At 33.4% G+C, this 25,527-nt stretch overlaps 1 protein-coding gene across 3 annotated transcripts in view; it reads left to right on the top strand.

The window, feature by feature from the left end:
* The window catches only part of AGPS (alkylglycerone phosphate synthase), a 139,479-nt gene that overhangs the window by 42,620 nt on the left and 71,332 nt on the right, over positions 1 to 25,527 (top strand). For 2 of the 3 annotated variants that reach the window (XM_022570098.2, XM_022570097.3), the window contains exons 3-10: positions 1,910 to 2,000; positions 3,843 to 3,963; positions 4,059 to 4,133; positions 8,697 to 8,768; positions 10,268 to 10,347; positions 11,537 to 11,617; positions 20,706 to 20,831; positions 23,345 to 23,453. In XM_022570098.2, the coding sequence (XP_022425806.2) occupies positions 1,910 to 2,000; positions 3,843 to 3,963; positions 4,059 to 4,133; positions 8,697 to 8,768; positions 10,268 to 10,347; positions 11,537 to 11,617; positions 20,706 to 20,831; positions 23,345 to 23,453 (755 nt within the window). The remainder of the gene's footprint in view (positions 1 to 1,909; positions 2,001 to 3,842; positions 3,964 to 4,058; positions 4,134 to 8,696; positions 8,769 to 10,267; positions 10,348 to 11,536; positions 11,618 to 20,705; positions 20,832 to 23,344; positions 23,454 to 25,527) is intronic. The other variant, XM_089915989.1, reaches the window with a different exon arrangement.

The following is a 25,527-nucleotide window of genomic DNA, read 5'->3' as shown; positions in this document are numbered from 1 at the left end:
ATTGTCAAGAGATTACCAATAGAATGTCTCATAATGAAAATAACTACAATACCAGGTGTGGAGAGGATGTGGAATAAGTAGAATTCTTTATACATTGCTGGCTGTTAACATCTTGGAAAGCTATCTGCCAGCACCTCCTAAAGCTAAACATATGCATAGACTGTGGCCTAGGATTTCCACCCTAGTTATATAGCTATCTGAAACATGTGATATGTGATCTTCAGAAAACAAGTTCAAGAACGTCCCTGCACATACCAAAAACTGTAAACAACTCTATTTTCTGCCACCAATACAATGGATAAAGTAATTATGCTATACTCACACAGCGGAATTAAGCCATGGAAATGAATGAACTGCAACTACGTACACAAACATAGATGACTCTCACAAATATAATATTGAACAAAAGAAAGCAGACACAAAAAGTACATTTTATATGATTTCATTTATATAAAGTTAGCAAGATAGTTGTTCCTTTGGTGTGGGGAAAGGTGATAATGCCTGGAAAGGGGCAAGAAGGGGGATATTTCTGGGGTTCTGGTAATGTTCTATTTCTGGATCTGCATGCTGATTACATGGGAGGTTTACTTTGTAAAAATTCATTCAGCTATACACTTACTTTTTGTATGCATGTTATACTTCAATGTTTTGTAAATAAAATATTTATAAAATTAAACAAAGATAAAGCAGCCATAATATAGTATAGTTTTATTTGGCTGTTCTGTCATCATGGCAGGGAGAGGGAAGTAGAGAAGTTGCAAGAACATCATAGTGAAGAAAATTACCGAATATAGCTACTGTGATTTTATAAATATTCATTAATAAAGAATTTTAGAATAATGATCTCACTTGGATTGATGGTAAGGAAAGAATCAGACTAGAGGCAGCATCATATAGTATTTAAGAGCACAGACTTATTTATTACTTATTTAACCTTATTTATTTATTTATTTTTTGCGGTACGTGGGCCTCTCACTGTTGTGGCGTCTCCCGTTGCGGAGCACAGCCTCCAGACGTGCAGGCTCAGCGGCCATGGCTCACGGGCCCAGCCGCTCCGCGGTATGTGGGATCCTCCCGGACTGGGGCACAAACCCATGTCCCCTACATCAGCAGGCGGACTCTCAGCCACTGCGCCACCAGGGAAGCCCCATCTTGGGGTTCTTATTAATTGCCTTTTCTCTTGATTATGGATCACACTTTCTTGTTTGTTTATGTCTGGTAATTTTGAAATGTATCTTGGACATTGTTAATGATATGTTGTAGAAACTCTGGATTCTGTTACATTCTTCTGAAGAGGCTTTTTTTTTTTTTTAAACCAAGCAATTAACTTGACTCATCTCAAGTTTCCTTCTTGGTGGTGAGCAGCTGAATTATCTGTTCTGTTCTTTTAAGCTTAGCTGGGCTGTTTAGTGTGTCTGCTCCATACATGTGTAATTCAAGATCAGCCAGACATTTGGACAGAGTTTATACATAGGTCCCTCTGACTGCCTCCTGAATTTGTGTGATTTTTCTGTACTCTTCCCAGATGCTGTGTTCACTGTGAACACTGTCCTCTTTTTCTTTCAGCCAGGAAGACTGTTAGGTTTTCTGCATTCTTCTTTCTTTTTGTGGTACTGGCTGGGGCTTTCCCTCAGGCTAAAGCCTGTTTAAAAAATAAAACAAAACTGGAAACTCATATAGGGCTGTTTTCTTCTTACTCACTTACCACCTATTTTTGCCTGGTTTGGGGCTATCTATACTGCCCTCAAATAGTTGGGTTTTGTTTGTTTTGTTTTTGTCCAGAGCTTATCATTATATGTGGGAGGGTTGGTTCGATAGGAACAACTTGACCATTACTAGAAATAGAATCTAAGATTTGAACTTAAATGAAGATACTTTACTCTAACGTTTTACATTCTTTGTACCTTAGGTACCCTCTTAGTGGCATGGTTTTGCCAACTTTTAAAGAGTGGATCCAAAATACCCTTGGAGTAAGTCTGGAGCATAAAACTACCTCTAAAGTAAGCAAATAAGAATGATTAATAATATTCTTAACTGAGTGTGTGTGTGTTTAATCCCGAATTAATTAGACTTATCTTAGTAATTTGTTATAGTTATTTAATATATTTGTTATTTTTTTTGTTAAGAAGTTTACTAGTCATATTAGCCTTGTTAGGCTTTCTAGGGGTGATTTTAAAAAAAAAATTTTTTTTAGCATCACAGATATAGAGCCTAATCTCAGCATTTATCTGAGATTTATCTGGCAAATCTGTAATCCTCTCTGAACCTCAGAGTTGTAACTGTCTGTCCTGTGTGTCACAAGTAGTAGTGAAGTTCAAATGAATGAATTCTGTGAGGGAACTTTGTTACAAAAATATAAGTTGCTGTTATTTTTAGGTTTTGTAATGAACTGACAGTAATCTACAATTAATATAGAATAATTTAAAATAAAAATATAATGTTACATTTACTAACAAAACATTTAGAATATTTGAAGATTGAAAAAAATGAAGTAAAAGTTTGATTAAGATATGAGTGATAGAGAATTTTAGTTTGCTCATGTGGTATCACTTTTCTGACAGGGGTGGTTAGAATCCTTTAGACTATATACGTATTAAACTAATGAAATAGTTAACATTTCTTTATATAATCTTTATTATTTATTAGTATTATTCGCTATGGCATGGTATTCTGCGTCCTTCTAACTGAGTATAACTTGCATAAGTGCAGGGACTATGGCTTACACTATATTATCCACTATATCCAACATATTATTAAAGACTGTAGGTATTCAGTGAGTGCTTGTTTGGTTTATTTATAAATCCACAGTTACATTTTATTCTAGTATTAAATTAGGCTAAACAGCTAATTTCTATCCCTCTCAAACCAAATTCTTTTAACTTTTCTTTAAAGATCTCTTCTATTTCCTTTTTTGACTATTTGTGATTACTTTTTTGACACTGATGCAATCTATATACCATATTCAGAAATTTCACCAGTTTTACATGCACTTCTTTTTTCTGTTTTGAGCCCTTTCAGTTTTCAATAACTTGACAAAATAGTAATCTGTATGATGGTATCTGTATGATGGCGATAATCTCATTTAACACATGAAGAAGGCAAGGCTTGCAGAACTTGGGTGACTTGCCCAATGTCACATAGCTTTCAAGTTGAAGATTTACTTTTCAAGTTACCTATTAGTTGAAATTAAGTATCAAGTTTATGATTATGTTGTGAGTTTTAAAGCAGTCCTGTAAAAATGGGTTTATTACTTATTGGGAGGCTTTTTGCTGATCATTTAAAAATAATAAAAGGAAATGATAAATTTTATCTACAGGTGAAAATGTAGTTAATGCAAAAGTTAACTATCTTTCCCCCAGTGTCCCTAGTCTAAAATCGAAGATTTGAGACTTTGCTATCTTCCTTGTTCTTAATTGTAATCTTTATTTTTATTTTATTTTATTTATTTATTTTTTGACCACGCCACACGGCATGTGGGATCTTAGTTCCCTGACCAGGGATGGAACCCTGGCCGCCTGCGGTGGAAGCAGGGATTCTTAACCACTGGACCGCCAGGGAAGTCCCGTTAATTGTAATCTTTAGAAATAATGAAAAGGTAGGCCCTAGAAGCAAAAGAGAAAACATAGGCTTTTATAAGTTATGTTACAGAATGTGATTAACCAGAGCATTTGTAATTGGTTACTGTCACAGAGTTGGTTTCCATATGTATTATTTGTTATTTTCCTATGCTTCTGTCCTAATTTGGATGTAAAAATTTACATTTTATAGTCACTCTCTGTAACATAGGTATTCAAATTTTATTTTCTAAAAATAAGTCAGAGAAAACCAATTTTATTTTCTAGGCATCCTTAAATCCTAGTGATACACCTCCTTCTATTGTAAATGAAGATTTTCTTCATGACCTTAAAGAAGTTAATATTTCATATTCACAAGAAGCAGATGATCGAGTATTTAGAGCTCATGGTAAGCAACTTTATATAAGTGCTATTTATTTTTAATTTGTAAATTTCCTATAATTTAAGATGTTTTTGCATTTTCTTTTTTAAACCTCAAAATAGGTCATTGTCTTCATGAGATATTTTTGCTCAGGGAAGGAATGTTTCAGCGAATTCCTGATATAGTTTTATGGCCAAGTAAGTTCTTGTTTTTCTTTGTATTATTAATTTAGTATTGTTAAATTTTAAGTAAATTTAGTATTGGAAATACGTACTTTTAAACATATGAGCTATAAAAAATATAGATCGCTATATTTTTAGAGTTTTCTAAAGGTCACATCATTCTTAATATGATCATCCTGAATGGTTGGTTTTAATGATTAATTTTGTTGATGATTAAATCTTCATTTAGTACGTACATATCCTTTTGCGAGGTCAGTAGAAAATGTATTTTGGGCTAATTTGAAAGCTTAATGAAATTATTATCAATCGATATATTTAGATGTATAGAAACTCTTAACGTAACTGATTACTGCAACTAATAATAGTAGTTTGTTGATGTTAACTTGTGGGCTAAAAAATACGGTATTCAAATGATGAATAAGATGAATAACAACTTGGTGAACAAGTTGTTTAATATGGATATTGTCTTTGATATAAATAATTAAATTTTGAGAAATTAATTTCATTTAGGGATTTGGCTTGAGATGGAGGATGGATGAGCTTTCTGTTATTGTTTTGCTCTTGCTGATGCTTAGGCACTATATTTATATATATGGTTTTTATATCCACGTCTTGTAGCAGAAACTTTAAAGCAGAATACAGGTGTACTGCTCCTTACTGTCCATAATTACCTTTTAAGAAGTTCTATTGATCTTCCGATCCTTTTTTCTCTTCAGATTCCATAAAAGGATTATATAGAGTGTTTTATTTTTCAAAAAATTGCCTCATTCATGGACTCTCAGTTCTTCGATGTGATCCTTTTCCTTTGCAGGGAATATCTGAGGGAAAAATCCTACTTGAATTTGGGGATAGGAAGGAGGGTGACATACATAGGGAGAAAACAATCTATTTGAATAGTGTATTGGTGCCCAAATCAAGTCTAAAATTTTGTTCTGTTGAATCTTCCAGTATAAGAACTTCTTGGAAATAGTTTGTTTCCCAACAGGTTGTCAGTTCACTGAGGCCTTTATTTAACTTTAAGGTAAATTTCCTTTTGGTAATAAAGTTCAGGTTTTTCTTTGCATGAGGGTAAGTTTTGAGACAATATGGCAATTTGAGACAATGTGGTATTCCATAGAGCGGGGGTGGCTTTCTCATCTTACAGTTTAAATATCTACACACCATATCTGTATATATACATATGTACACATACCTAGGAAGTCTATCGTTGTGGATGTCTTTAAGTCTGTCTGTAATTGGAGTCTGAATTCTACGTGTTGCTTTAATATGATGTCTAGGGCTTATCTAAGAGTAAGAACTTGTAATATATGTAACTTTCCTGATTTGGAGTCATACTTAAACCAGGAATTGTCACCATTGTGATCTGTACACAGTGTAGCTATTTCTGCCTTTCATTTAGTTTGGACAAGTAGTTAGTTACTTATACATTGTATGTTGTCTGTGGTAAGTATACTTATAAAAATAAAGTCTCCTTTAGAAGTACTTCACTTATTCAATTTCTGCATTATTTTCAGCAGTCTAAATGTCAAAACTTTAGGTCTGTGAAAATATGTGCTAGGTACTGTTCTAGGTATTGAAGATAAGACACTGAACAAAACACAAATCCCTATTCTCAGGTGCTATACAATTAAGTGGGGGCGGGAGGAGACGGAACAATAAACAAATATTTAATGTAGCAAAGGGTGGTAAATGTTATAAAGAAAAACAAGGCACAGTAAAAAGATAGAGAATAAATAGGGTGGGTGGTGGGATGAGGGAGTGCTGTGTCAAATAACATTGTAAAGGAAAGCTTCTGATTTGGTGACAATCCTTGAAATAGTTTTGCCTTGTTAAAGGTTTTTAACAGACATCTTTGGGTATTTTATTATTAATGAACTAGTATTCCATTTATTGAAAATTTTTACCACAGATAGTAAGCTTTATAGGCTTAATCTGAAAGCTTGAAAATGGATTTTTATTAAATTTGGAATGATGCAAATGACATATATTCCTAGCTTTAAGAAAACCTGGGAAATGATAATCATAACTTTTATAGAACAGTATTTTTACTTTCATAAATGGATATTAATTTGTATATTTTCATTTGTATCCTTATTTCCCTTTCAGGTCCTAAGCAAGTGATACTCAATTTTTGCATGGTTTCCTTGCTTCAAATCTCTTTTTCCTCCATGCCATCCCATAATTTATCAGGAGATTGATCTTTCTAAAACACTCTCTTTGCCATGTTGTTCCCCTCCTTAATTCCCTTTTGCTAGTCAAATTGAGTCTTAGCACCTCTTGCTTGGTGTTTAAAATCTTCTGCCTTCAGATTTTTAATACTTACTCTACTTTTACACTGAAAAGTACCCTTTGGTGTGTACAATAGAAAGGAGTTTGTATGCAGTATATCATGTATAATGTTTAAAGTTTTGTTTAAAGAACAATAAAGAATCATCAATGGATGCAAAAATTAGTGGGCAAAAGTATGAAACATTTATGTAATCGAAGTATTTCCTCATGAGATATTTATTAATTATAGTTTTTTAAAATAAATTTATTTATTTACTTGTTTTTATTTTTGGCCGTATTGGGTCTTTGTTGCTGTGCGCGGGCTTCATCTAGTTGTGGCACGCAGGGGCTACTCTTCGTTGTGGTGCACGGGCTTCTCATTGTTGTGGCTTCTCTTGTTGCAGAGCATGGGCTCTAGGCGCGCGGGCTTCAGCAGTTGTGGCACGTGGGCTCAGTAGTTGTGGCTTGTGATTTCTAGAGGGCAGGCTCAGTAGTTGTGGCAGGCGGGGTCAGTTGCTCTGCGGCATGTAGCATATTCCCGGACCAGGGCTCAAACCCCTGTCCCCTGCATTGGCAGGTGGATTCTTAACCACTGCGCCACCAGGGAAGCCCTATAGTGTTTTTATATGGAGAAACCTAACAGTTGGCCCTTCTGATCCAAGGGTTCCGCATCTGTAGGTTCAACCAATGCTGTTCAAAAGTATTTGGAGGGCTTCCCTGGTGGCGCAGTGGTTGAGAGTCCGCCTGCCGATGCAGGGGACGCAGGTTCGTACCCCGGTCTGGGAAGGTCCCGCATGCTGCGGAGCGTCTGGGCCCGTGAGCCATGGCCACTGAGCCTGCGCGTCCGGAGCCTGTGCTCTGCAGCGGGAGAGGCCACAACAGTGAGAGGCCCGCGTACCGCAAAAAAAAAAAAAAAAAAAAAAAGTATTTGGAAAAAAAATTGCATAAAGGCAACATGCCAGTAACTATATAGCATTTACATTGTATTTACAACTATTTGCATAGTATTTACATTGTATTAGGTATTATAAGTAATCTAGAGATGATTTAAAGTATACAGAAGGATGTGCTGTAGGTTATGTGCAAATACTATGTCATTTTCTTTTTTTTTTTAACATCTTTATTGGAGTATAATTGCTTACAATGGTATGTTAATTTCTGCTTTATAACAAAGTGAATCAGTTATACATATGTTCCCATATCTCTTCCCTCTTGCGTCTCTCTCCCTCCCACCCTCCCTATCCCACCCCTCTAGGTGGACACAAAGCACCGAGCTGATCTCCCTGTGCTATGCAGCTGCTTCCCACTAGCTATCTATTTTACATTTGATAGTGTATATATGTCCATGCCACTCTCTCACTTTGTCACAGCTTACCCTTCCCCCTCCTCATATCCTCAAGTCCATTCTCTAGTAGGTCTGTGTCTTTATTCCCATCTTGCCCCTAGGTTCTTCGTGACCATTTTTTTCCCCTTAGATTCCATATATATGTGTTAGCATACGGTATTTGTTTTTCTCTTTCGGACTTACTTCACTCTGTATGTATGTCATTTTCTTTAAGGGACCTGAGCTTCCCAGATTTTGGTGTCTGTAGGGCTCCTGGAACCTATCCCCTGTGGATACTGAGGGACTACTGTACTGTATTACTAAGTGATGAGAGTTAACATTACCAGCAATGAGACTTATCTACATCATGCGCCTCCAGATACAATGCACTGAGAAAGGCACAGCATCACTTCTGTGGAATTCCTGCCAAAATGTATAAACTGAATTTAATCCTAAGGAAATAAGCAAACCCAAATTGAGGGACATTATATGAAATAACTGACCAGTGCTCTTCAAAAGTGTCAAGGTCAAAGTAGACTGAGGAACTATTTTAGAGTAAAGAAGACTAAGGAGATGTGACAACTAAAATGCAGTGTGTGATCCTGGTCCAGAAAAGAGGACATTAGTGGAACAGCTGGCAAATTTTGAATAAGGTCTCTTGATTAGTTAATAGTATTGTATCAGTGTCAGTTGCTTGGTTTTTATAGTTTTTATAGTTATATAAGATGTTAGTGTTTGCAGCTACTGGGTGAAGGAAATCTTTGTACCATTTTTGCAACTTTTTTGTAAGTGTAAAATTATTTTAAAATGAAAAGTTAAAAAGTAAAAAACAGTTTTTTAAAAAATATAGTGATTTAATGTGTTAATGAGTGAATAAATGAAGGAAAAGTTTAGACACTAAAGAACTCTATAGACCCTTGTTTTGCAGGGTTACCCAGATTTTGTTCATGTCCTTGTGATTAATTTATTTTCCCTTTTTTCAACAGCATGTCATGATGATGTAGTTAAGATTGTGAATCTAGCGTGCAAATATAACCTTTGTATCATACCAATTGGTGGTAGGTATTGTGTGTTTTGAATTTTAATGTGATGTAAATTTGTTCTATTTTAAATATTTGTGCCATCCCACTGAAAACATTCTTATAATTATGAAATGGTTATCTTGAAAAATTGGTTTATGGTGTTTATTGGTTATGCTGGCCTATTTCTGTTCTGAGTAGATCTACCTAAACTGTTTGAGACATGATTTACCCTTAGTTCATGGCTTCTTTCCCATGTGGATCCTAATTGAAGCTGTGACTTACTGCCTAAATAAGAAAATGTTCCTGCTTTAGTAATTACTTTCTAACCTTTATCTTAATAGAGAGAATATTATTTTTCAAAGGCTAACTATACCCAACATAAATCTTTGAGAAGAAGGGATATGCAACTAGGATAGTGATAACCAAATCAGTAATATCTTTTAATACTGAAAACTAACATTATTTTACATTTTAAGATAAATTTAATCTCTCTTGATCATTCACCAACCACATCATTTTAACAGCTTACACAAGCCAAAGGAAATTGCCTTCACTGACTGAATTGGCATTGACGGAATGGAAATGGGACCTCTGCAAATCAGAAGTTCCAGATACCTTCTTCAGCTGATACTTATCGTTGAATTCATGCAAAAAAGGCATTACACTGCCACTTATAATGAAATATTTTTCTGATTTCAAATGACTTTGACAAGAAATAGTGGTTACTAATCACAGACATGTTCTTAACATTGTTTCACTGTGTAGATCAATACCCCCTGTACTTGCATCAAGGTGACTTCCACTTATATTCTGTCCAAAAGATATGAAAGTACCAATTCAAACTTTATTCTGCTATATGATGGTACAGATCTGGTTAAGAACTGAGAACACCGTATTGTTCCGTATTGTTATCAAGAAAGCATTTTTCCTTTGACAACAAATGTTAAGTAGGAGTACATTGTTTAAATTCTTCTATATATTAATTATTCTATATTAAAAATCACTTTTTCACCAAAGAACATATAAATTTGTTTTTGAATATCATATAATCTGGGCAGTTTTAACTTTATATTCTAATTTATTAAAGCCTTTTTGCATGGGAGTATAAGATAATATTTTAAATGATAAGTGAATCTCATAAATATGGCAGAAAGGAGATAATGGTGTCTCTAGTTGTATAGGATGCGTATTTTTTCTTTTACGCTCTCTCTCCACAGTAATCATTAGCTTAGAACTTTTCTAATCATGTTTTTGGAGTTCCACAAAATGCTAGGGGCTTCACTTGAGTGTGCCCGGGGGATGGAGCCATATCCCATTACTTTCAGCTCCATAATATTTCTTCATTTTGGCATGCACCATAAAATTAAGGTGAGTTTGCTTATAGTGTGTTAGCATTTGCAAATTACATTTTGCAAAGTAGAAATAGGTATTATTTCCTAGAGGACCTATCTGTATACTTTGACTTAGGGATTTACCCTAGAAATGTAGCTAAAAGTAAAATATTTAAGCATAGTTGTTGTTTCCTATTTTGGCAGGAGGAACAAGTGTTTCATATGGCCTCATGTGTCCTGCAGATGAGACAAGAACAATAATTTCTTTGGACACTTCACAAATGGTATATGATAATTTAAGATGTATTTGAAGATAGTGTTTAAAAGTTGTCTTTATGGCTCAGTCTTAGTTATTTTTAAAAAGGTATATTGTCCATTTTGTTTAAAATTTTTTCATCATTATATTTTACCTTTGTCTTCAGACCTCTAAAAGCTAAGTTCACTGTTACTCTAAGTCATATATCTTGATGGATTCTACCAAATTAACATGTGAAATTGACAATTTGAGAAGCATGGATTGGAATAGTGATACAATAGATGACCTGATGTATTGTTAAAAAACAAATAATATTTGTTAATGTTAATTTGAATCATCAAAACTTAGTTGTTTCCCAAATTTTTACTAATGCTATTGCACTTTTGCTTTTGGAAGAATAGAAGAGCTAATTAATTTTAAAATTAACTTAAAATTAATGAAGGTGCTAATAAACTTTAGGATTATTTTGTGAAATTTTGGTTCATTATGGTCCAAGAGTTGGCCATTGTGCTATGTTAAAGTTTCAGTTTGGGTATGAACTTAATCTTTGTATAGTCAACAATATTCCTGTTTATATAATCTTCTATTATAATTAAAAATTTAATATTTATTATTTTATTGAAGTTTTTCAAGCGTCAAAGTAGAGAGAATAGTATTTCTAGTCTCTAGATAAAATAATTATTTACATACATTGGCTTTATCTTTTTTCCTGTACTATTTTTAAAGCAAATCCTGATAGTATGCTACTTTACACCAAATATTTCTGTGTATTTCTTTTAAAAAGGACATTTTCTCACTATAATATTATCACTTCTGGCAAAATTAAAAGTAATTCCTTATATCATTTAATATCCAGTCCACATTCATTTTCCAGTTGTCTCAAAATTGTCTTTATTCTATAATTCATTTCATTGTTCAAATGGGGATTCAGACAAGGCCCGCATTAGCTTTTGGTGGTTTCTTTTAGTCTCATTTTATCTGAAACCCTCTTCCTCACTTTCTGAATGTCTGTGTTTTAAACCAACTCCTGTGCAATATACTGCCTGTGTTACTATGTCTGTCATGTTGTATAGTCAAGAACAAGTGGAGCTTTCTAGTGTGGGTAACCCTACTTGCTTAATTTCTATCTTGTCACTTGCTGCTTTCAGTTAGGAGGTTATATTTCCTGAGAAAGTGTCTGTTCCTGGAGATGAGACTTCTTTCTTCTTTTGCAACAGAATCGAATCCTCTGGGTTGATGAGAACAATCTGACAGCTCATGTAGAGGCTGGCATAACAGGACAAGAGTTGGAAAGACAGGTATGTTATTTAAAATTTTCAAAACTGCTGTATCCCCTCTATGAATAAAGTACCTTTCACAATATATTCACTGAACAAGCTTGTTCGGTTTCTGATGTGGGTCAGATATTGAGCTAGATGCTATGAACACAGTAGTGAATAAGACACCCATCCCCTACCCTACGAAAGCTTACGTTATATTATGACAGAAAGTTAGGTAAATAGACATATGACTCAGTGAGAATTTCTAGGTGAAGCCTGGCAAAATGTGGGGTATTTAGGCTCATCAAATGGGGTTCGAAGAGAAGGAGTTGAACAAAGATGGTATCACAGAGGACTCGGCATTTAAAATGAGGATTAAATTAGGATGAGTGAGAGTGAAAAGGAAATGGGGTTGGGGAGAACAATCCAGTCAAGGGAAGCAGCATGTGCGGAAGATGTACAGGCAGCTGTTGCTTTGGAGGATCTGCAGATAGTTGAATATGGCTGAGATCTAGTCTGTGTATATGGGAGAACACATATTCTTGGTGTTTGTATTTTGGGTGAGTGTACGTATAGTAGTGGTAAAGGGTGAAGCGAGGAAAACATGAAGAGGTCAGATCATAAAGCCCCAAATGTTTGAACTTTACCTTTGTACTTAGTTTTCGTGAGCTACTGTGTGGAGGATGGATGGGCACGTAAAGGTGGATTAAGTGTCTGCTGCAATAATTTGGACAAGAGCTGATAGTGACTTGAAACAAGGTCGTAAGAATGGAGCGAAACAGAACAAGTTGGACACAGAATTCTCAGAAATTAATGATAAATTTGATCAATTTGGGTAGATGTTGGTATTTGCTATTCATTGAAATTTTCAAAGCATAATTTTATTGAAAACTGCTCATCTCATGAATAAGTGGAACTCCTGGAGTCCTTATAGCACTTTTTTGGGATCCTAATGAATTTTAGGAAACTTGAGGTTCTCTTCATGGATTTTAAGCGGTAATTATTAAAATGTATTGGTTTCTTCAGCCCTTTCAAATATGGTCAAGATGACTGTAACTCAGCTTTTGTAAACAAAAGTTAGAAAGTCCAGTTCGCTGGTGATGAACTGACTATTTTGTTCAATTTGGGTTACAGAGACCCCTCTTTCTTACCTTTTTCCCCCTTCTTCTTCCCACTTTTTAACAACACAGAGAGAAATGTGACATGCTTGTTGACCTTTTTTTTATTATCTTTCTCCATATTTCATGGTAAAGAGTTGAATGAAGTTGGTATGCTGGTGACCAATTCTGGATGAAAGGTTTTGAAAAACATTATTAAACTTTTATTTTTTATTTAATGCGCTAAGATACAGGGAACTAGAATAAAATTGAACATATTCATTGAGACATTAAAGATCTTCAGTAAGTCAAGGTTTTATATAATTCAAGGTAATTAGGTTTGTTAATTATTATAGTTTATAATGAACTTTGTGGGTTGAATAATAGTATTTAATGAAAAAAAACCTGTAAAAAGGCCTGTATTAGTCTTCTGTTATGCTGAGAGGCATTATCAACACAGTGATTTTTTTTTATAACAAAGGATGGCCTTTCATGTCTATAATTTTATATCCTTTATTATAGCATTTGATGTAGTATTTTAACCTTTCCAAGTTTTTTTTTTTTTAAAGGTTAGAATTAAAATTCAAGGAACGTATTTCCTTGAAATTTAAATGACATTTTCCTAGACTAGGAACTTATGATATTTTACCTACTAGTTTATTTCCCTAAATGCCAACATAGAACATTTCTTTTTGCCTCTAGTAGACTCTAATATAGTTTCTATAGCTGTGTTGATCCCAGTTCAAGTTCTTCCTCATCATGCTTCTGTATTCTTCAGTTTCTTCTTCAGCTGAGGTAACCAACTTAAAACTTCCTGCTTTTTCATTCTAGAAGTTTTAAAATGACATAAATATATTAGTTGGGTAGCACACATTTTCATCTTTTTAACTTGTAGATTACATTTTTTAATATGTATGAAATTTAAGGGAGGTCATTAAATGTTAACTTTGGATTTTGGGAATTTGTTTCTAGGTTTATTAAATCTTTGGCTACTTAATTTCATTAGTTAATAGTCTGGGGATATGTGACTTATGTTTTCCCCCCACTAGGGATGCATTTCTCAATGCCTCAGTTTCTTTATTTATGAAATGGAGATAAAGTTTTTGTTAGGATGAAATAAGTTAATAATGTAAAGTACTTAGAAATTTTATTCATTCCACTAATTTTTATTGAGTACTATCTGCTTCATTCAGACACAGCTGACTTTAAATATTTCTTCTATATGCCAAAGACTCCTAAATTTGTATCACCTCAGACTTCTTTCTTGAACTCTAAACTTGCATATTCACTTGCCTAGTTGACGTCTCCACTTGTATATCTAATACACATTTCAAACTTAACATTTAAAAAAATTGAATTTCAATTTTCCCTCCACAATTTGCTTATTCTGCAGCCTTCTCATTCCCAGTTGGTGGAAATTCAGTTCTTTGGGCAGCTTGAGCCAAAATCCTGAGTCTTTTTTTCTTTTTAGTATTTCTAAAGGGTCTTTTTATTTTTAAAAATATTTATTTATGTGATTGCACTGGGTCTTAGTTGCGGCATGCGGGCTGTTTGTTGCAGTGCATGGGCTTCTCTGCAGTTGTGACGCTCAGGCTCTAGAGCGCGTGGACTCAGTAGCTGCGGCATGCAAGCTCTCTAGTTGTGGCACATGGGCTTCAGAGTGCATGGGCTCAGTAATTGTGGTGTGCAGGCTCTCTAGTTGTGGTGCATGGGCTCAGTAGTTGCAGCGCATGGGCTCAGTAGTTGCAGTGCAGGGGTTTAGTTGACCCGCAGCATGTGGGATCTTAGTTCCCCCACCAGGGATCAAATCCGTGTTCCCTGCATTGGAAGGCGGATTCTTAACCACTGGACCACCAGGGAAGTCCCTGCTTTTGTTTATAATAGTTTCATTGAGATATAATTGTCATACAATACTGTAAACTGCAGTCATTTAAAATGCACAACTTGGTAAGGTTTGGTATATGAATACAACCATGAAACCATCACCACAATCAAGATATAGAACACATGCACCAATCCCAAAAGTTTCCTCCTGGCCTCTTTATAATTCTCTCCATCCCACCTTTTCCATGTCCCTGGAAATCACTGATATGTTTTCTGTCACTGTAGATTTGTTTGAATGTCCTACAGTTTTATTAAAATGAAATCACATACTCTTTTTTTACAAGGGTGGGGCGAGGGTTGGCTTCTTTCACTAGGCATAATTATTTTGAGATTCATGCATATTGTTGCATGTATCATTATTTTATTCCTTTTTGTTGCTCAGTAGTATTCAGTTGTATAGATATACCACTGTTTGTTTATCCATTCACTTGTTGAATGCTTGGATTATTTCCATTTTTGGGCTATTAAAAATAAAGCTGCTTTGAACATTCATGTGTAAGTCTTTGTTTGGACATATACCTTCCTTTCTCTTGGGTAAGTATCTAGAAATGAAATGGCTAAATCATTTGGTAGATATATATTTACCTTTTTGAAAAACCACCAAACGTTTTCCCAGAGTGATTGCATCATTTGATATTCGCGCTAGCACTGTATGAGTTTATCTACATCCTCGCCAATATTTGTTGTTGTTAGTCTTTTAAAGTTTAGTTGTTCTAGTAAGTTTGTTGTGGTTTTAATTTGCATTTCTCTAATAACTAATGCTGTTGGAGATCTTTTCAAGCGCTATTTGCCATCCATATATTTTCTTTGGTGAAGTGTCTCTTCAAGTTGTTTGCCCAATTTTTAAATCGGATTGTTTTCTTTTTATTGGGTTTTGAGAATTTTTTTTAACATATTCTGGACATAAGTTCTTTTCCAGATATATACTTTGCAAATATTTTCTCCCAGTCTGTGGCTTGTCTTTCCATTCTCTTAACAGAGTCTTTTGAAGAGTAGATGGTTTTTAATTTTGATGAAGTACTTAATTTTTTACTTTATATATCATGCTTCTACTGTCATATCTAGAAACTTTTGCTTCACCTGAGGTTACAAAGATTTTCTCTCATTTAAGTTTCATAGTTTTTAGTTTCTTTTCAAGTCTGATGAGTTTTGAAGATTTTGAGTTAATGTTCATGTATGGCGTGAGGGATAGGTTGAAGTTCATTTTTTTTGCATATGGATAATCAGTTGTTCCAGCACCATTTGTTGAAAAGACTATCCTTTCTTCACTGAATTGACTTTGCACCATCATAAAACTTGTCTGTTGTCATTTTTATATAATATGTAATTTATAATAATGTGCATCTAGTCTGGACTCTATTTTGTTCCATTGATCTATTGTATATCTTTATGCCAGTACCACACTATTTGGATTCTTGTGGCTTTATCATAAATCTTTTTCAAAGTTGTTTTGGTGATTCTGGGTTCTTTGTATTTCTATATGATATTTATAATCACCTTGTCAATTTCTATTTAAAAAAGTAGCCTGTTGGGGTTTTGATTGGGATTGCATCAACTCTATACATCAATTTGGGGAGAACTGACATCTTAATATTGAATCTTCTGACCCATGAACATGGTATAACTTTAGTTTTTTTAAGGTCTGTTAATTTCTCTCAGCTGTGTCTTATGGTTTTTAGTGTACAAATATTTCATATTTTTAGTAGATTTGTCCTTAAGTATTATATATTTTTATAAATGGTATTTTAAAAAGTTTTCAGTTTCTGAGTATTCTTCATTAGTAGATAGAAATAAAATTGATTTTTGTGTATAGCTCTTAAATCTAGCAATCTTACTAAATTCACTAATTAGTTTTAAAAGTTTTAGCTCCCATTAGATTTACTACATTTATGATCATGTCCTTTGTGAATAAAGACAATTTTACTTCTTCCTTTCCAATCAGTATGCCTTTATTTCTTTTTCTTACCTGATTGCACTGACTAGAACCTCTAATGCACTGTTGAAAAGAAGTGAAAATAGACACCCTTATCTTGTTCGTGATTTAAGAGAGATGCATTCAGTTCTTCACCATTAGGTATGATGTTAATACTTAATGTATAGGGAGTTTTTTTGTAGATGCCCTTAATCAAGTTGAGGAAGTTCCTTCTACCTTAGTTTGTAGAGTGTTTTTATTAGGAGTGGATTTTGGATTTTGTCAAATGCTTTTTTGTGTCTTAAGGTGGAAGATGAGGTGATTTATTTGAGGCCTTTCTTCTTTTTTAATATAGGTTTTCAGTACTATAAATTTCCTGCAACTACTGCTTTTGTGGTATCCTACAAATTTTGATATGTCTGCTCAATTTCATTAATTTCAAAATATTTTCTACTTCCCTTTTGATTCTTTCTTTGACCTATAGGTACTTACAAGTTGTTATTTCATTTCCACTTATTGGGGGATTTTTTTAAACATCGTTCTGTTACTGATTTCTATGTTAATTCCATTGTGTTCAGAAAACATTCTTTATATGACTTAAATCCTATCAAATTAATTGATATTTGTTTTATGGCCTACAGTATGGTCTGTCTTGTAAATGTTCCATGTACACTTGAAAAGAATTTGTCCTCTGCTGCTGTTGGTTGGAGTGGTCTATACATGTCTGTTAGGTCAAATTGATTTATAGTGTTGTTCACGTCTTCTGTATTTAAAAAAAATTTCTGTCTACTTGTTCTATCAGTTATTGACAGAAGGGAATTACAGTCTCCAACTATTATAGATCTATTTTTTCTTGCAGTTCTATCAGTTTTCACTTCATATATTTAAAGCTCTGTTTTGGGGGGAATAAATACTGAGAATTGTTATTGCTTCTTGACTAATGAACAATTTTGTTACTGTGAAATGACTTTCCTTCTTCCTGACAGTATTTTTTGCTCTGAAATCTACTTCATCTGATGTTAAAACAGCCATTCCAGTTTTATTTTGACTGTTGTTAGCATGGTATATCTTTTTCCTTTTTCCATTTTTAAATTTTTTACTAATTTATATTTTTATATTTAAAGTGTTTTTCTTATAGACAGCATACAATTGGGCCTTTCCTTTTTATCTAACATGAAAGTCTCTACCTTTTAATTGGGATGGTTAGACCTTTTACCTTCAATGTGATTTATTGATATGGTTCATTTTAAGTCTGTCATCTTGCAATTTGTTTTCTATCTTTCCTATCTGTGTTTTCTCCTTTTCCACTTTTACTTTCTTTTTTTGGATTGAATTTTTTTTTAATGATACCATTTTATCTTTTTTCTTTCTTCATTAGCTATAAGTTTTTGCTTTGTTCTTTTAAGGGTTTCAGGTTTTATAGTGTATATCTTTAACTTAAAATAGTCTGCTTTAAGGTGATAATGTATATAACACTTAGAGTTTAGCATAAGAACCATAAAATATTATGCTTCCCTTTCCCCTTGTCTCTCCTTTGTGCTGTTGTCATACATTCTACTTTTGCATATATTGTAAAACCTATAGTATATTGTTATAATTTTTGTTGAAATAGTAAGTTATCTTTTAAAGATATTTAAACAGTAAGAAAACATCTTTTATATTTACCCATCTGGTTACCCTTTGTGGTGCCTTTTAATTCAATCTGATATTTTCCTTCTGCTTGAAGGACTTGTTTTAAATATCTTTAGCGTGAGTCTGCTGCTGATGAATTTTTTTTGCTTTTGTTTGTCTGAAAATATCTTTGTTTCATATTTTTTTAACACTTTATTTTTTAGAGCAATGTTAGGTTTAAAACAAAATTGAGAGGGAGGTACAGAGATTTCCCACATGCCCCTGCCCCCACGCATGCATAGCCTCCCCCATTATCAACATCACTGGAAGTTTGTACCCCTTGACCACTATCTCCCCATTTCCCCCACCCCCTCATCCCCTGATAACCACAAATCTATGCTTCTATGAGTTCAACTTTTTTAGATTCCACATAAAGTGATATAATGACACTGAGATTTCTTTTACCAAGGGTGAACCTACATTGGCACATCATAATTACAAAAAGTTCATAGTTTATTTTAGGGTTCACTTGTGGTGGTGTATATTCTGTGGGTTTGGACAGATGTATAAATAATCACTGAGTAGCCTTCATTATAATATCAGAGTATTTTCACTGCTCTACATTCTTTGTGCTCTCCCTGTTCATTTTCTCAGCCCCCCGATCCCTGGCAACCACTGATCTTTTTATTGTTTCCATAGTTTTGTCTTTTCCAGAATGTCATATAGTTGGGATCATGGAATATGTGGCCTTTTCAGATTGGCTTCTTTCATTTAGTAATATGCGTTTAAGTTTCCTCCATGTCTTGATAGCTTATTTCTTTTCAGCACTGAATAATATTCCATTGTCTGGATGTACCACAGTTTATTTATCCATTCACCAACTGAAGGAAATCTTGGTTGCTTCCGAGTTTTGGCAATTATGAATAAAGCTGCTTTAAACATTTATGTGCAGGTTTTTATGTGGACATAAGTTTTCAGCTCCTTTGAGTAAATACAAGGAGTATGATTACTGAATTGTATGGTAAGAGTATGTTTAGTTTTGTAAGAAATTGCCAGATAGTCTTTCAAATTACCATTTTGCATTCCCACCAGCACTGCAAGTTTCTGTTGCTCCACATCCTCTGTAGCATTTGATGTTGTCAGTGTTCTGGATTTGGGCCATTCATATAGATGTGTAGTAATATCTCATTGTTATTTTAATTTGTGTTTCCCTGATGACATATGATGTGGAACATCTTTTCATATGATTATTTGCTATTTTCAGTGAGGTATCTGTTAAGGTCTTTGGTCCAATTTTTAATTGGGTTTTTTCTTATTGTTGAGTTTTAAGAGTTCTTTGTGTGTGTGTGTGTGTGTGTGTGTGTGTGTGCGCACGCGCGCAGGCGCATGTGTGTGTATTACTTTCAGAAAAATTGAAATAGTAGTCTTTTGAGAGTAAATAATATGAATATAGATTGTTTGGGAATTAAGGAAGAAATATCATGGTCTGATAATCTTCATTTTAGCTTTCAGTTCTGTATTTAAGCTACTTATTTGTGAGTGGTTATTAACCTCTTAAAATTAAATAAATGTATTGAATGTTTAGTGAAAAAATTCTATTATGTAATAATTGATGTCTTTTAAAATCTTGTTTTCCTAGCAACAAAATTAGACATAAGTAATTTGCATTGCTTGTGTGCAAAAGCTAACAAATTGTATTCAACCTATAGGTTCTCAGGTTCTGGATTACAGCTTTCATACCATACTTAAATACACAGATATAAACATAGCTGACATATTCTACATCTCTGCGTGGCTTACTTGAAAAACAGAAACAGTTGCTTAATTGGGTGACCATCAAAATGGTCAATACAGATTGATGGGCTTGAGTGCAGTAGACAGTGGGTATGCAGGTGGTAGTGTCTGTACCATTTGACATGAGATAGCTGAGTCTTTAAAATGATTTTAGTGGAATGGCTTTGGTGGTGTTTCTGTAAAGGGCATCCATCCAACCTCAGGTGCTGTGCAGATGGCAAAGCCACACTAATGTAGAAAAATGAGAAACAAGTGACTATTTAATGTACAGGAATGCATGATCTGCGTCACAAATACATGATGGTATTACATGCAGGAAACCTAGCCAGATGGCTGTACATTAAAACACATGACTCCTTGAGAGAATTAAGTACAGGCAATTTGCTCAGATTTTCTGCAGCCCTGCTGCAGATTATATTAGGGTATGGAGCATAAGAGATTTAAGTGCTTTATTTATTGAAACTGTTTAGATGAAGTTGGCAGTTATTTAAGCATAATCTGATCTCCATAAGTAGTTAATTTGTCTCTTTGTGGAAAAAAAAAAAAGGAGGGAGGGTAGTTGGCTTTAAAATAAAAGAATGTAAGGAGTAAGATTGGCTGGTGAACCTGTGGAAAATAAAACTGTCTTTTGGCCCATATTTTTCCACTAGGCAAAAGCTTAAAAATATTTTTAGACTAGTATGATAAAAGTATTTCTTTTTCTATATAGGTTTTAATGAGTCCAAATGGCAATGACATGGAAATTTTAATGTGGAAAGAGTTAATGTGTTGAGTTCTGTTTTAAACGGGGCCATTTTCACTGGTAAAATATTACATTTTTGTTTTTCAGCTTAAAGAAAGTGGTTATTGTACAGGTCATGAACCAGATTCCCTGGAATTCAGCACTGTGGGAGGATGGGTATCTACTCGGGCATCAGGCATGAAGAAGAATATCTATGGCAATATTGAGGACTTGGTAATTTTTTTTCTATTTATTATATAATAATTAGTCTATGGAGATTATTATAAAGTTGTTAAGCCTTTAAAAATTGAGTTGGAGAGTCCCCCACAAAAGTATACCCTTTTTGATTATAGTAACGTTGACTATGTGTAATACAAACAGTTAAAAGGTACAACTGTGGTCATTATTTAAGAGTGCTTCTTTTTGAGTAACTGATATTTAAATTTTGTAGATGTCTCAGTATCTGACTTATAAATGTATCTAAATATTAGTTTGCAAGCCTTGGAGCCTTGGTCTTCAACTCTACCACTATTTTAGTCTATTTACTTAGGTGATCTTGTCATTACTACTGTTTTGCCTTATGAGATTTTATATTTATTTTTCTGAAAAAAATTTTCTGTATAGAATTAAAGAGCCCAATTAAAAATGTTCTAGTTAATGTAATGTTTTATGTGCACATCATTTTGTTTTAGCTGATCTGGTGTCATTGCTCTTGAGAGTTAGTTAGGCATCCTGGCTAGGAATTAGGTATCATTTGTTCCATTTGTAGCTTTTCCAGTGATTAATTGTGTGACCTTGTGCAAATTCGTTTACCTTTCTAAACTTCAATTTCCTACTATATAAAATAGAATAATGTTATTTGTTGCATAGAATTATTATAAGGAATAAAGGACATAAAATGAAAACTCTTAGCGGAATCACTGGTATGTAATAGGTACTTCATACATGTTAGTTCCCTTTATCATCAATATTTTGATAACAATTTAAAAGAATAGTTTATGAGACTATTAAAGTGGTATTCCTAACATTATTCCTAGAGCTATTTAGGTTTGTTTTTCAAATCGAGCGTTTCAACATTTTCGTCAATGTCTTCATTGATAGAAATATCAAATTGTTGATGAAATATATTGGTTTTTTATAGTTAACACCCAACAATTTAAGACTTTAAGTGTCTATATTATGAACACTTTTTAAATGTTTGCATTATCTTTTTTTTTAATTGAACATATTTTAGAAATCACATTTTTCTTTTTGCAATTAAGATAACATAAATTCAGTTTCAGAAAAGAGAATTTGATCCTTTTGCTATTGGATTATTAAAAGCTTTATCAGAGTTAAGCATATTTGATAGACTACCACATTTAGTACTGCTAAAGCATGTAATTTATTTTAATCCTTTTGGGGGTTATTTAAGGGCCACAAATTATAAGTATACATGTTAATGTACCTATTTGCATGTTTATATCTAGTCTCTAATATAAAAAAGCATCATACTGTGTTTAATCTGCTCTTTAAACTGTTATCAATCTATTAACATGTCAATGAGCATAGGCTTGCACCATTATTTTTAAAAAGTGCTTATAATTCTCTTTTATTGATAATTTGTGATTTAGTAATTCCATATTAAAGAATATTTAAAGTATTTTTATTTCAAAATTATAGAAATAAATAAAGGGAAAAATATCTTCTGTAGTAATTTTTTAGCATACCTCTTTGATCATTTTCTTTGGGTAAGTTCCTAGCTTGGATTGTTGGGTCAAGCATGTTTTTAGGTCCTTGGACCCTTACAGCCAAATTGCTCTATAAAAATTTTGTGCCAGTTGACATTCTTACTAGCACTATGAGAATCTTTATTTTACTGGACCTTTTATTTATATTTTTTCCTAAAATTTTATATTTATTTGTTAGTGAATATAATCTTTTAAAATGTCCTCATTAGCAATTTTTATCTTTTTATTTTGCGAATTCTTTATTTATGTCCTCTGCTCATTTCCTTCAACAATAGACTATTTTTATTTATCTGTCAAAAAATTATTCTGAAAATATGTTGGGTTTTTACCTAACCATTTCTGATTCAGATCTGAGGAATTTTTTTGATTGACCCTCTCCCTACAATGTACTTAATTTCTCACATGTGTGAGACATATCTCACAGATATCTTTCTTCTTCTTTTTAACTCAGTCACCACGTCTCTCTCTTCATCCCAATTTTGATGTGATCAAAATTAATACTTCGTTCTTTTCACTCTTTTCTACTGAGTGGGCAAAGTAGATAAGTTGAAGGTGGGGATAAGGCAAGAATAATTTTTTTCTTAGAATTCTAAGCATCTAGAATAGTGCCTAACATGAATAATAGTGCTTCATAAATATTGTTAAATAAATGAAAGAATGAACCTATTAAAATGTGATCATTGCATATTTTTTCCATCCTTTAGTTCTTTACCACATGGACAGCCCTAGACTAGCTTTGGTTTAAGGAAATGTGTTTTTCAGTTTTTAAGATGATGAATATACCTAGGCCAATAACAATCTTAGAATAATTGTTCCCTCTTTTAAAGTTACATACAATTTATTGTTAGTCTGAGAACTACTAAACGATATTAGAATTCTGAAGGGAATCACCATTTATCACTTAAACCAGTATTTTAAAAATAGTGTTTTATATAAATATGTATGGGTGTGTGTATCCACACACACAACATTCACTGACAGATATCTAGAATTTACATCATGCATTGTATTAAACAGGTGGTTCATATAAAAATGGTAACACCTAGAGGTATAATAGAAAAAAGCTGTCAAGGACCTCGAATGTCAACAGGCCCTGATATCCATCACTTCATCATGGGATCTGAAGGTAAATATAACTGCAAACTTATTATGAAAAAATACAGGTTAGTGATTCAGTTTTGTGAAAATCTGTGATATTGTGATATCAGATTTTTGAAAGAAAGACATGTTTTATATATTTAATTTTTTTTTAAGTTTTATGACTTTAATTTAGTACTTCATAAAGTTTTTATTATAAGAACATCTTATTAAACTTTCTCTTGAATTTTGCTTTTTTATGTTTTTAGAGCCAGCTGAGTCCTTTTGGTGTTATTTTGTTTTTCTTTTAGAGTTTTTAATCAATTTCAGGAGGAGTAGCTGTTAGGGTTTAAAATGGTTTGCTTTTACATTTGCTGGTATGGTATTTTCTGATCTCTGAATTATCAGGAGGAAAGGACTAATAAAGTATTATCTTATTGCCTTGTCTTTCTATAATTATATCTTTTGTTATTTTCTAGTTGGTTTTTGAAGAAGTGGAATTTAAAATTCTGTTGATTCACATATCTTTGAAAACTTATGTTGGTCTTTTATTTTTTCACTACTTGAGTCATCTCCTTTGCTTGGTTACTTAATGCTGGGTAGATTAGAATGTAGTTCTTCATCTTCTGCAAAACATTTAATTTCTGTACCTATGAGGGGGAAAAAACCACTAACCTTCCTTCTAGTTTGCAAACTAACTCTTATGTAGGCACTGTGAATTTTATGGATAAGGTGAAGGTGGGCATATTTTTCAATTCTTAGCATGGTAGAGAGGGATAGTTATCCCTTAAATTCAGAGAAATGAAAGTGTTTCCAAGTTACCAGAGGAACTCACTACTAAGTCAGAAGGTGGTGCAAGCTGTCAAAAGATTTTCAAAACATCTAGCTATATTCATGGATAAAAGTGCATTTATGATAAACTAGGATGTTAGGGCATAAATTCTAACTTTTGATGGTAACATCAAGGAAAAAATAAATTATGTGTCTTAGTGATGTACTAGAGGTCAACTCTTAAATTGATGACCAGTGGTATAGCTTAGATATTTTTCATGATAATTAGTGACAAACCTGTCAAGGTGTTTCACCAATTTACTCTCTTATTCCTTTTCTGATCAGTGCACTCTTCTGTGGAAAAACAGAACTACACTTTTAATGAGAAAAATAAAATGTTAAATTCCTTTAAAATAATACAGTTCTCTAAGAAATATTATTTTGGAACTTCTTGTATTAATGCATCATCCAAGAGTTAACTGAAAGAATATAACTTTTTCCAGTCAGATGTCAAATTGAATAACAAATAGGTATTAAAACTGATAATTATTAATTTTACTATTGGTATATACATAGTTGGAGTCAACTCTGTAAATTATCTTTTCAAGTAGCTACATCAAACATTTTTTTTCTCCCATCAATTAGCGTTTAAAAAATTCTGGTTGCTAGGTACTGTGCTGGCACACCCAAGGACACAGGTAATAATTGACCATTAAAATTGAATAAGATAAATTCTATGATAGAAGTAAATGAAGGAGAAATACAGACAAAAGTCATGTTGATGGGTGCTTAGGAAGACTCCCGCAGAGGGGTTGTGCCTAAAGTGGTCCTTCAAGGATGATAATGAGAAAATAATTCTAGGCAGAGTTGAGGGAATAAGGTGGGGAGGGAGTTGCCCTACACAGAGAACTAACTGCATGTGAACAGGCTTAAAAGTGAGAAAGAGTTGTGTCTGCCTCGTGAAGGTGCCAGTTTTTCAGTGTGACTGGAACTTAAGATTTAATTGTAGAGTGGAGTTGACAGCAGGTCAGGGTGTGGAGTAGTAAGGGTTACAGGATGGCTGGAGAGATAATTTGGTCTTTTATCCCTTTATAATAGTTTGAACTTTATCCAAAAGACTGGACTACCTCCTTCAATAGTAAATTATTGTACGAATTTAAGGAAGGCAAACTCATTGTTATAATAAAGTAAGCAAAGAAATACAGTTTATTAGAAACATGTACAAGGGTAAGTTACTATATTTAAATGAGATTTTATTATAAATACCCATGCAAAATGCCATACTGATTTAAGAGCATGAACCTTGAAATCTTTCAGATCTGGATTTCAATCCTGGTTTTACCACTTATATT

Source organism: Delphinapterus leucas, chromosome 8 (genome assembly GCF_059928025.1).
Source record: "Delphinapterus leucas isolate spDelLeu-1000000601 "Yukka" chromosome 8, BTC_Dleu_Yukka2, whole genome shotgun sequence".
NCBI classification, from domain to species: domain Eukaryota; kingdom Metazoa; phylum Chordata; class Mammalia; order Artiodactyla; family Monodontidae; genus Delphinapterus; species Delphinapterus leucas.
Note: the sequence above shows the minus strand (reverse complement) of the source record. Positions and strands in the feature narration are given on the sequence as shown.